This window comes from Acomys russatus, chromosome 16, assembly GCF_903995435.1.
Source record: "Acomys russatus chromosome 16, mAcoRus1.1, whole genome shotgun sequence".
In the NCBI taxonomy this organism is placed as follows: domain Eukaryota; kingdom Metazoa; phylum Chordata; class Mammalia; order Rodentia; family Muridae; genus Acomys; species Acomys russatus.
Window position 1 is genome coordinate 23,144,846 of NC_067152.1, and position 11,617 is coordinate 23,156,462.

Sequence of the window (11,617 nt, forward strand, 5' to 3'; positions counted from 1 at the left end):
TCCTTCCCTGCTACAGCTTGTTAGACACAAATTGCAACAACAGTCTTAAACACTTGCATTTTATTTCGGGCCAAAACCCCTCAACTCTGAACTAAATGCCATGGCAATCCCGAAACACAGACCAGTAGTAAAAGAGGCTAGGGCCGGGGTGGACGGCCAGAGGGAGAGAAGCACACACAAACCTAAGGGCAGAGCAGCGACTACAAGGTAAGGCTGGCAGAGAGACCCCACCCACCCCCAGCACTCCGGCCAGCAGCCCCTGCTCTCTGCAGGGAGGACTCAGTAGCAGGAGGGCAGAGGCCACACTGTCTGAAGAAGACCCTGTGGTTCCTCATCTCCATCCCCAGAGCCGGCGTGCCCGACTGGAACTGAACGTGCGGTTTCCCTGCAATGCAGCAGTGGGACACTGTGGCAGTCAGGGCCCTGGGGGCAAGGAGTTGTTATTAAGAGAAAAAAGTCGGACCTAAAAAAGAAAGGGAGCCCCCTTTAGCCCTGCAGAAACACCAGCTCTGCTTTATAAGCAGAAGGTGGGCAGCCAGAGCCACCTCTGCCAAAACAAAGGCCCTGAGCTCCTCCCCTCGCTCTGCCTGTGGCCGCCTACTTAGTCCAGATAAGCCTTAACTGCCTGCAAGCTCTCAGGCCCCACTCAACCTGACAAGGTCTTGGAGGATGCTGGAAAGCCCAGCACTAAGAGCCACACACTGCCGTTTACTGAAAAGCAAGGAGGTGCGAAATACACCTGTCCACACGAGGAGGAGGCAAGAGGTCACAGCCTCCCACAAGCAAACTACTCTAAGGGCAGAAGCAGAAACTGAAGCCCGCCAACACAGGAAGGTAGCGCCGGAAGCATTCTGTTGAGACAGTATTCAATATGGCAGCTAAAAACCTGCCATGAAGAGGTTCCCCGAACCGTTCCATCTGTGGCTCTGCTCCTTAAACAAACACCTGAAGAAGCTCAGCTCAGGGGCAAGTAAACACAGTTCTGTTTAAAATCAACAGCCTCTGGGCCCTGGGCTTAGCGTACAAGCCCTAGTGCGTGTCTGTTCCTGTGAAAGAGATACAGCAGGCAGCCACAGGCAACCTCTGCATTGCAAACCTGAGTAGATGTGAATGGAAGATGGGCAAAGACCCAGCTTCCCCTTCGCCTGCCCTGTGCCCAACCCATCTCACTGTGACTGCGGCCTGCATCTTCTCCACCGCCCAGGAGAACCCGGATGGAGCTCGGCCACAGCTCACTTTCCCCACACTGGGTCTAGTTGACCAGGATCCAAAGGCACAGCATGGTCCCCGCCCACAGCCCTCCTCACAGGCTGGGATGCAGAGAGCCCCTCAGAGGGTCTTGCAATATCACAGGATGATGGTGACGAGTTGGGTGGCGGCATGACATTTTCTAAGGATGGGCCCTCAGAGTCGATGACTGGAGCCCATGTCTCTAAGTGGTCCTTCTCTTCGCCGGGCGGTGGGGAAGGTGAGTTCCTCCTCCCTGATCTGGGAAGAAAGCAGCAACTGGGAAGAAAAGAGAGAGGAAAGGAAAATATGGGCTTGAACAGATGGTAAAAGTGAAGGGGCAAGCTGGGCACGGTGGTGCACGCCTTTAGTCCCAGCACTCAGGAAGCAGAGGCTGTGAGTTCAAGGTCAGTCTGGTCTACAAAGTAAGTCCAGGACAGGAAAGGCTACACAGAGAAACCCTATCTCAAAAAAACAAAAATGGGGGATGGAGGAGATGGAGAGATGGCTCAGAGGGTAAGAGCACTATCTGTTCTTTCAAAGGTGCTGAATTCAATTCTCAGCAACTACATGGTGGCTCACAACATCTATAAGGGAATCTGGTACCCTCTTCTGGCATGCAGGCAGAATACTGTATAATAAATACATACATACATAATCATGAAGAAGAAGAAGAAGAAGAAGAAGGAGGAGGAGGAGGAGGAGGAGGAGGAGGAGGAGGAGGAGGAGGAGAGGAAGGAGGAGAGAGAGAGAGGAGGAGAAGAAGAAGAAGAAGAAGAAGAAGAAGAAGAAGAAGAAGAAGAAGAAGAAGAAGAAGAAGAAGAAGAAGAAGAAGAAGAAGAAGAAGGCGGCGGGTTGGTGGTAGAGCACATGCCTAACACAAATGAAGCCCCAGGCTTCATTCCCACACCGAATCACACTAATCAATTAATTACTTTTCAAAGAGAGCCTGGTATGGTGGTGCACGCATTTAATCCTAGCACTCAGGAGGCAATCAGATCTCTGTGAGTTTGAGACCATCCTGGTCTATATAGCAAGTAGCCTACATACTAAGTAGGTCTACACAGTGAGACCTTGTCAAAACAAAACAGAAAAACAGAAAGAGAGAGATGGATGTTCTAAAATTGACTGACACACCTGCAATTCCTGAGCTCAAGTCTGAGGCAGAAAGATCACCAAACGCTGAAGGCTAGCCTGTTATACAGTGAGCTCTGGGCAAATATGGGCCCCGAAGTAAGACTCTGCCTTAAACAAAAGGAAAGCAGCCAGCCAAGGAAGCCCTCCCCTTCTTCCTCCCTGAGTTCCACCATCTAGTTTCCCATTCAAGACAGAGAACCAGGCCTTTCCAAGGCTACCAGTGCTGTGACATTACATCCTACTGGGTGTCATGGATCCCTGATCACAGTGGCCGCAGCCCTGGGGACCTTAACAGGCCCTACCTGTTGGGTTGGTCTCCCTTAGCCAGGTGGGAGGTGCTCTGTCTCTCCTCCTGGGCCCAGCCACAGTTTGACATAGCATAGCTAAGAATGGCATCGGACACAGTCATGGGCCCTCGGCCCTGGACACAGGCTTCGATCTCGGGCACTGAGAGCTGGCTCTGGAGGAAGAGGTGCAGCTGACTGTCTGACAGAAGCACCACGCTTTGCAGGACCCTGGAGCAACAGAGGACAACATAGGGCATGTGATGAAGTGGCTGTCCCTGTCCCCGTCCCCATCCCAGCCAGGCTGTGGCTTCATGGAGCACCGGAGATGGGAGGGCACAAGAAAACAAGCCAAGGAAGGAGGGGCTCTGCATCCTGCTTACTGTGGCCCTGCCTCCGCGGGGGTAGGGGGGCCAGTGCTACCCGTGCATGCCTACTCACTTTTCTAGGAAATGCTGCAGTCCTTGTCGTCGCTTCTCAATAAACTCATCAGAGCTGCCGAAGAAAGTGGACTTCCCAGGAAGTTCTGGTACAGGCCTGTGGAATTGCAGAGTAATACCCAAGATAAATAAAACAGCACCCAGCTCCACCCACAAGAATCCCTGTGTGCCCTCCCCCCGCCAGAAGAGGCTTAGTCAATACAACTGGCTTTTTGTAAGGGGTCGGGCGTGGCAGAGCTAAGGCTGATTGATGGTATACCCTATGGCAGGCATTCTGCGCTAAATGTCCACAAATGTGGCATTAAATCCTCCTAAAAACCCTGTGAGAGCCAGGCAGGGTGGCGCATGCCTATAATCACAGCACTCTGGGAGGCAGAAGCAGGCGGATCGTTGTGAGTTTGAGGCCAGCCTGATCTACAAAGGGAGTCTAAGACAGCAGGGATACACAGAGAAACCCTGTCTCGAAATAAACAAAACCATCAGACAGCTATTAGTGTACTCCTTTTAGAAAACCAGAGAGGTGACATAAAATGCCTACTGCCACACAGGTCCCAAACCCATGCTGGTATGCCACTCCATCTAGTATGCCCACTTCCAACATCATTTGCTTTTTTTCTTCTTTTCTATGGGGGTGGGTGCTTTCAATATTCTATTTTTTATTTATGTATATGTGCTTGCTTGGTGATATGCACCATGTGTGTACAGTACCCACAGAGGCCAGAAGGGGTAATCAGATCCCCTGGAACTGTAATCACAAGCAGTGGTGAGCAACCTGACATGTGTTGCCAATCCCAGGTCTTCTGCAAGAGCAGCAAATGCTCGTAACTACAGAGCCATCCCTCCAGCCCCTTCTGGGACTTTCTGACACATGGCCTCACTATGCTATAGCCCTGGCTGGCCTGGAACTTGCACTAATCCTCCTAGGTGATAGGATTACAGGCTGCTCCACCAGAACCAGCACTGCTGCTTCTGTGCTCTGCATTGGGGTGGGGAAGCGGGCCCACACACATCCATTTGGCTAGAGCGGCTGGCCATCAAGGCCCTGTGGTCGTGTGTCTCCCACCCCCTACCCCCACCCCGTGCCTGTCTCCCAGCATTAGGACAGCAGGCTTTTCACATGGATGCTAAGGAGGCCAGCTCAGCTCCCTCATGTTTTACAGCAACCATTCCCAGTGCCCACCTCCCCAACACCGGCTCTCTACAGTAAAATGCAGAACGCTGGGTCCTTCCACACGAACTACAACTATCTACTCCATGCGTCAATCTCAGTGACGCATGCTAAAGCAAGATGATGGAACATTTGAGGCTAGCCTGGAGCTGCACACACAGGCACTATCTTGCGGGGCGGCAGGGCAGGAAGTACTGTGCTCCAACCCCTCATTTCTAAAACTGAGGTGAGTTGTAGCAAGTTACTGATGAACTTTCTTAGCTTCTGCAAGAAAGCACAGGGAACACCTTTTTTATTATTATTTTAATTACATTATGTTGAGGGAAGGGAATATATGCCCATGAATGTCAGTGCCCATATTGGTCAGAGGTGTCAGATCCCCCTGGAACGGGGTTGACAAGCAGTTTTAAGTGCCTGATATGTGTAGTGGGACTCAAACTCAGGTCCTCAGGAAGAGCAATATGTGCTCTTAACCACTGAACCATCTTTCCAGGCCCAGAACACATTAGAAGCCATGGGTAAAGACAAAACTGGGTGGTAGAGTGGCTGCCGACCATGAACAGTGTCCCGAATTCAATCCCCAGAGTGCCAGCACTTGCCCACACCCACCCACACACACCCGTGAGACACACACACACACACACACACAGAGATAATAAGACAAAGAGACCCTCAGAGAGAGAACAGAGGCAGGCAGACAGACACACATCAAGCCAGCCTAGAGAGGGAAATGAAGGGGATCTCACCAGGCATGGCCCATGGCAGCAGCCCCATCAGCCAGTCCCACATGGTAACTAACCGGACAGGCCACCCAGCAGGCCATCCACCCCCAGTGAACATTCTCCACCACTCTGAAGTAAACAAGGGAGGTAGAGGCAAGAGAACCAGCAGTCTTGAGGCTAACCTGGGCTACAGAAGACTATGCCTCAAAAAACAAAACAAATGTATCTAGGTGTGGCGGTCAGTGCCTATGACCCCAGCACTTGGGAGGCAGAGGCAGACACAAAACAAATGTATCTGGGTGTGGCGGTCCGGGCCTGTGACCCCAGGACTCCGGAGGCTGCCACAGGAAGAGTGCAGGGTCAAGGCCGACTTGGACTACACAGTGAGTGCCTGTCTCAAAAAAAAGGAAAAAAAAAAAGCAAAACCCACGTTTACAGAGAAGACAACTTACAATGTGCTAGGTACTGAAGAACCTCGGAAGTGTTTTAAAACATGTGTTTAAGTCACTGAAATATATATGTGTGAGCACATGAGTGTTCGCATACACTGTTTTTCCTGTTCGCACAGTTTTGCCAGGTCAACTAACTAGAAAGGAGGATGCTGGTTTTCTTTCGCAGACTTCAGCTCATGGTTTCAAGCACTCCTCAAGCTCTTTAGCCTGGCACGGCCTAAGTGCTTTTCCCTCTGAGCCCCAGCTCCATGCAATCACCCCAAGGGTCTAGCCAGCGCTGAGGAGGCAGCGAGAGCAAACTCACACCAAACCTGCGTTCCTCTGCAGCTGCTTCCTCAGCCACACGAACTCACGGTAGCGGCGCCGCACACAGGAGGTCTTGGCAGTGAAGGCCTTGCTGTTAGTCTACAGGAGAAAGTCCGTAAAAAAAAGTTTTAATGGAAAGAGACTAAGACCACTGAGTTCACCATCATCACTCACTCCCATTAAAGGGACAAGTTCTAGCCGGGCGATGGTGGCGCACGCCTTTAGTCCCAGCACTCGGGAGGCAGAGGCAGGCAGGATCACTGTGAGTCCGAGCCCAGCCTGGTCTACAAAGCAAGTCCAGGACAGCCAAGGCTACGGTTCCAAGGCCAAGATGCCACCAGACAACTGGAAAGCAAGTCACAGTTACGCCTCCAGCTCCTTCCTCTCCCTGCTTCCTTTTCTTTCGCCTCCGTCTGTCGGGCACATCACAAGTCGTTTTCTACCTCAGCATGACCTGTAGCCCTGCAGCTGACCCCATTTCAGAGGCTTGACTCACATGAAGGAATATCTTATAATCCACGTAAGAATTCCAGGAGCCCTCATTCTGTACCCGGGGGTCCTGAACACGCACCGTGGTCACCTCCTGCAGGTAAGAGGGGGGAAAAAAAGTCCCTTCAGCTTTAGCTCAACCACACAGAAAGAACATCTGTTGTTGGGTGCTGGCTTTGGGCGCCCTGGCTAGAGAGAACTTACTATGTAGACTTATTGCCTTGAGCTCAGGGAGGTTCTATGCCTAACTGGCAGGGCAGCTCTGACCACACAGTAGCTGCCAGAGTTTCTCACTCGGTACCAACTGTCAGTCGTTTCTCCATTCGATGCAACAGGTATTTACTGATCACGGTCCATGTCAGGTACTGTTCTAACGCAGACCGTAAGGCAGAAACCTGCAGGCTGAGCCAACCAGTGCAAGTGCGGGCCTAGAATCCTAACGATGCAGGAGGCTGAGGCAGGAGAGTCAAAGATTCAAGGCCACACCTGAGGAACTCAGTGAGACTCAAAAATAAATAGAGGGCTGTAGACCTGGCTCTCCCCTGGAATCCCAACACTCTGGATGAGGGAGGAGGATTGCCATCAAGTTGAGGGTCAGCCCAGTATATAGCAAGTTCTAGGTCGAATGAGACTCCAGAGTGAGACCCTGTCTCAATATGTAAAGATAAAAAGGGAGCTAGGGGGCTGGAGAGATGGCTCAGAGGTTAAGAGCACCGACTGCTCTTCCAGAGGTCCTGAGTTCAATTCCCAGCAACCACATGGTGGCTCGTGACCATCTGTAATGTGATCTGATGCCCTCTTCTGGTGTGCAGGTGTACATGCAGATAGAGCACTGTAAAATAAATAAATAAATACATCTTTATTTAAAAGAGAGCAAGCTAGGGATAAATGGCTCAATGATAAAGCTGAGTGCTCACAGGCCCTGTATATGGGGAAAGAGGAGACAGGTAAGTATACAGCATAAGTGTGTGTGTGTGTGTGTGTGTGTGTGTGAGAGAGAGAGAGAGAGAGAGAGAGAGAGAGAATGTCCTGATAAGCCCCATTTCTTGGATAACCAAAACCTTAAATTTAAAAAAGCTTACATTCTAGTACATTTCAACCAATGGAAAAGTTAGTCAAAATGGAAGCTCACTTCTCAGGACTCGCTACCGATCTCCTTCTCCTAGCCGTCAGAAACACCAAGGCTACTATCAGGAGGCAAAAACAGATCTGCATCTGTGTCCCCTCGCCTCGCTGTTAGAGGCCCTCCAACTCTGGCCCGCCCCGAGCCCACTCTTACCTCCGGTTCTTGGTTCTCCAACATCCTACACCGGTAGCCCATCGGAGCAGAACATCTAAGGAGGAACAGAGGATACGGGAACACAGTTAACAAGTACGTCCTCACCAGGTTTTGTGAGGGCAAAACCCCGAAGGTTTTAAATAGATGTCTCTTGGGGAAATCAAGCAACTTTCCCCCCTACCCCAATTATGTACAAAACTTGAAAGAGGAAGGAAAAACAAAAACACGAAAACCCCCCATTGCTCAGTGGCAAGCTAAAAGCCCTGGGGAATTTACCTCCACTCTCGGACTACTGCTGGAACCCTCTAGAAGGCCACCTTGACCTAGAGCTTGTAGGGGTATATGGAGAGTGTGTTGTGACCGCCAAAGGGTCAGCTGGATTCCTTTGTAAAACTTTTGCCTGAGGATGGACAGTGGCTTGGCAGCCTCTTGGAGCGAGGTTTTGAAAAGGAGCCTAACAGCGCCCCCTCCTGGTTGTTTAGAGACAACCAAGTCCCTACAAATAACCAATGTACCAGCAATCTCTCTTTGTCTTGCTAACCAAAGTCACATCCAGACACGTGAGTCACGGAGCTGGGATGCTCCTGGGAGCACCCAACGGAAGGGTCCAGTTACAATTACCGCTTTCCCTTACCAGCTCTCTAGAACTGGAACCAAACATGGTAATCGTTTCCAATCCCGACATGCTATCCGGTTTGTACCTCTGCCCAAGCCCCTCCCCCCTCCGCCCCCCGCAACTTCACAGGTCAACTCAGGATGCATGCTCCTTTGTAAAGATTCATTAAAGTCTAAGCCACTGATTTCCCCCAATGTGGTAGTTTACGCACACAGCGACATCGCCCACTCCGACAAGGGGACCATGAAGGCTGTATAGCACAGGGTTACTGGATTCCAAAGGGGCCCATGATGTCACCTTCTGTTAAAATACAGCACTAATCTTGTTACTCCTAGAACCACTCCGGCAGCATCCACCCTGGCTGCCGCCTCCACCCCCTTCCTCTCTCTTAAGAGCGGAACAATAAGGTTTAATTTCCCTTTCCAATTTACCTTGAAATGAAAACTGACTTCAGCCAATATGTACTGCCAACAAATGATCCGCGCTGGCTCCTGGGAAAACGAGAGCATCTCTGAGCTCTCCCTCTCCTCCTCCCTACTCATTCGCACACCCACTCATTTTTACAGTCCCACAATTAATTTTAAACACATTCTCTTATTAGTTCTGCCTTGCCATTAGAAGGGTGCATAATGAGCCTCCGTCTACTTTATGTTTTGCTAACACAGGGCCAATGTTTCAAAGGGAGGGGGAACTCGTTTACAGCATGGAATTAGCAGAGCAAACAGCTTTTGCAGTTCTCCCCAGGATCCCAGAAGGTCGCTCTACAGACAGACACTGCGTGCAGGGACAAAGCTACGTGGCAGATGAGAAAATGGAGCTACACTGTGGTGGGAGCCCGAGGTTCTGTGATCTCAACACCATAATACACAGCATTCTTGCTGACAATCTGGTTTTTGTTTTTGTTTTTTTCATCCGCTGCAGCCACCACCTCCAATAGGCCCTGAACAGGAAATTTCAATTCCCCAACAACCCAACAGAAGAGCCCAGACGGAAACAGACAAAGGTCTGTGACCAAAAACAGCAGACAGTCTTGCTGTGAATAATTAACCTTCAGGCATTCTCCCACCCCCACCCCCCCACACCCCTTCTCTTTTTAAGCATTTGCTAAACTGCCAGTATAGGAACACAGAGTTTAAGTATTCTGAAGTGGTTTTTCAGCATAGCAACACGGAGTTAAATATTCTGAAGTGGGTTTTTTCTAGTACAATAGGAAAGCAGCTAAAACAAACAAAACAAAGAGTTACCTACACACTTGGGGGCGTTCACACCTCTCTGCCCGAAGGGATTTGTGAAATTCAAGACTCTAGTTCAATAACTAAATGATCATCAAAGCTTTGGTCTCAAGAAGAGTTTGCTAGGGCCCTGCAGCACCCCCATGTGGAAGGTTTTCTCCTTGATTTGGGCGCTAATGTCACATAGAAACAAATAACCACATACTGGCTTTTTTAAAATGCCAAGCCAAGTGCGTGGTGGCACACGCCTTTAATCCCAGCACTTGGGAAGCAGAGGCAGACAGAGCTCTGTGAGTGCAAGGCCAGCCTGGTCTACAAAGGGGTGGGGGGTCCGAGACAACCAGGGTTACATAGAGAGAACCTGACTCGAAAAACAAAACAAAATAATACAAGCCACGCCTCCTGAGACTCTATGCTTAAACCTAAGTTTAAAGTTCTGGTTGTAAACTTCCTTAAAACAGTAAAACTGCAAAAAAAAAAAAAAAAAAAAAAAAAAAAACTAGACTCCGTTTCTAACAGGCACTGTTTTCCATCCATGTAAGCCATAACTCTTTGGAAGAAAACGAAGCTCAGCCCCATTCCTGAAGAAGCAGCAAGTTCTTAACTTCAACTCTATGACCTGTCCTAAGAGAAGGAAGAGGCGGCGCTGTGCACCCAACTAAGGAAGGATAGTCAAGTAACCTCTAAAGGTTAGGAAATTTGCTCCATGCTAACTACATTTCCCGAAGTTCCTTTCGCTTCCCTCAGCAGCACCAGCACCAACAGTTCTGCGGAAGAGCCAGCTCGTTTGGTGCCTCCAAAGTCGATGCATTGTAAAGCTCATAACTGCTAATTCAGGGGAGCAATTTAAAGCCTTCTCTCATTTTCTCTGTCACTTAAACTACCTCAAGGGACGCGTTAAAAAAAAAAAAACACATCAGACTTAAAAAAAAAAAAAAAAAAAGATTGCACCAAGGAGGCTCCCGCATTTTTCTTACTCATTCTTGAGCCTTTAGTGTCAACGGACAGAAACTCAAAAACCTCGTCTTCCTAAATACCCTCAGGTGTTCGAGGACTTCTGCCTGACAGCACGTCCTGTCCATCAAGCAGCTGTTTGACCTTTCGATCGGTACCCAACTCCTTTCATCTGTAAGTAGCAAAGGCAAGCATCACTTCCAGTGTCTGCGAAAAAAAAAGATCTGCCATTTTCTCGCACTCCTGACCAACTCCCAACTCCCCAAAACTCTGACTCCGGCCACTCCCTTCCATTCTTAACAAACTCAGGTGGGAAACAGACAAATGGCCCTTCTCTTTTCCTGGTTAAACTCGGGGGCGGAAAGAGAGATACCTTGTATTTTCAAGGTATACTGAAAAGCCAGGCTTCCTTTCTTCTTGGGTCCCAGCAAGCGCACACTTTCACACAGCGCGGTAAGAGAGCCCCTTTCCCAGCGTGTCAAGCGAAACCATCACTCAAATGTCAACACGGCTGCTCAAGCCGGTATCCCAAGCTTCACCTACCGGCCGCGTCCCCGCCCACACCCCCTCACCTGAGAGCAGCAGCAGCTCTCTACAGCGACACCACCAGCACGGCACCATATAGTCCGAAGCCCGGCTTCTCCTTCCGGGTGACAGCCAGCGCCCCGGTGCACGACGGGAGGCGACTCCCGACAGGCCAATCCTGAGTGTCCAGGACGCCCCACCCCTGCAGATCAGGCCTCTCAGTGGCGATCGCCCGTCAGTGGAGGCTCTGAGCCCCGCCCAGACCTGAGCGCTGTCTGGATCTTTCCGGAAATCGCTAGGGGCGCGGGAGGCGGAGCGCAGGGACGGAGACCCCGCGAAGTCCACTCCCACGTCTTGTTCCGCCTACCGCCGTCAGGCACACCAATCGGCGCTCAGGGAGCGTCATTAAAGGCGTGAGAGAGTATCTTGGGATCCCAAGTATCAGCAGGGTGGTACGGACTAGTCTGTACTATGGGCGGCTCCTCGGGTTCCCGAAGTCTTACTAAGATCTTGGGAAGATCCCGGTTTGAACCTGAGAGTTTGCTGGTCCCCAGTTGAAATGTCAAGGGCACTGACTGACAGTGAGATTTGAGAAAGCCGCCGATTATCCCAGCAAAAAAAAAACAGATGAGAAAGTCCAAAGCAGGATCACTCAGTTTGTAAGCAAGGAAAAGCCGGTGAGGTGAAAATGCTAACGCTAGTGATAGCAAAATTCCTCTTGATGCTGGAGAGATGGCTCTGCAGTTAAGAGCACTGTCTGCTCTTCCAGAAGTCCTGAGTTCGATT

General features: G+C 50.4%; 1 protein-coding gene across 1 annotated transcript; it reads right to left on the bottom strand.

The window, feature by feature from the left end:
* Positions 1-1,134: 1,134 nt before the first annotated feature.
* Snx11 (sorting nexin 11) lies at positions 1,135-10,969 on the bottom strand. Its single transcript, XM_051158405.1, has 8 exons — positions 10,879-10,969; positions 8,552-8,611; positions 7,505-7,559; positions 6,233-6,319; positions 5,735-5,835; positions 3,090-3,185; positions 2,667-2,879; positions 1,135-1,506 (listed from the first exon to the last, which is right to left on the bottom strand). Exons 3-8 carry the CDS (start codon positions 7,544-7,546, stop codon positions 1,233-1,235), a joined length of 813 nt encoding a protein of 270 aa, XP_051014362.1. The 5' UTR covers positions 7,547-7,559; positions 8,552-8,611; positions 10,879-10,969; the 3' UTR covers positions 1,135-1,232.
* Between the last annotated feature and the right edge of the window lie 648 nt (positions 10,970-11,617).

Coding starts and splice junctions, on each gene's coding strand:
- Snx11 (XM_051158405.1), bottom strand. CDS start 7,546: ATGGGCTACCGGTGTAGGATGTTGGAGAACCAAGAACCGGAG. Junction 6,320..7,504: donor TGGAGAACCAAGAACCGGAG/GTAAGAGTGGGC, acceptor TCTTACCTGCAG/GAGGTGACCACGGTGCGTGT. Junction 3,186..5,734: donor CAGAGGAACGCAGGTTTGGT/GTGAGTTTGCTC, acceptor GCAATTCCACAG/GCCTGTACCAGAACTTCCTG.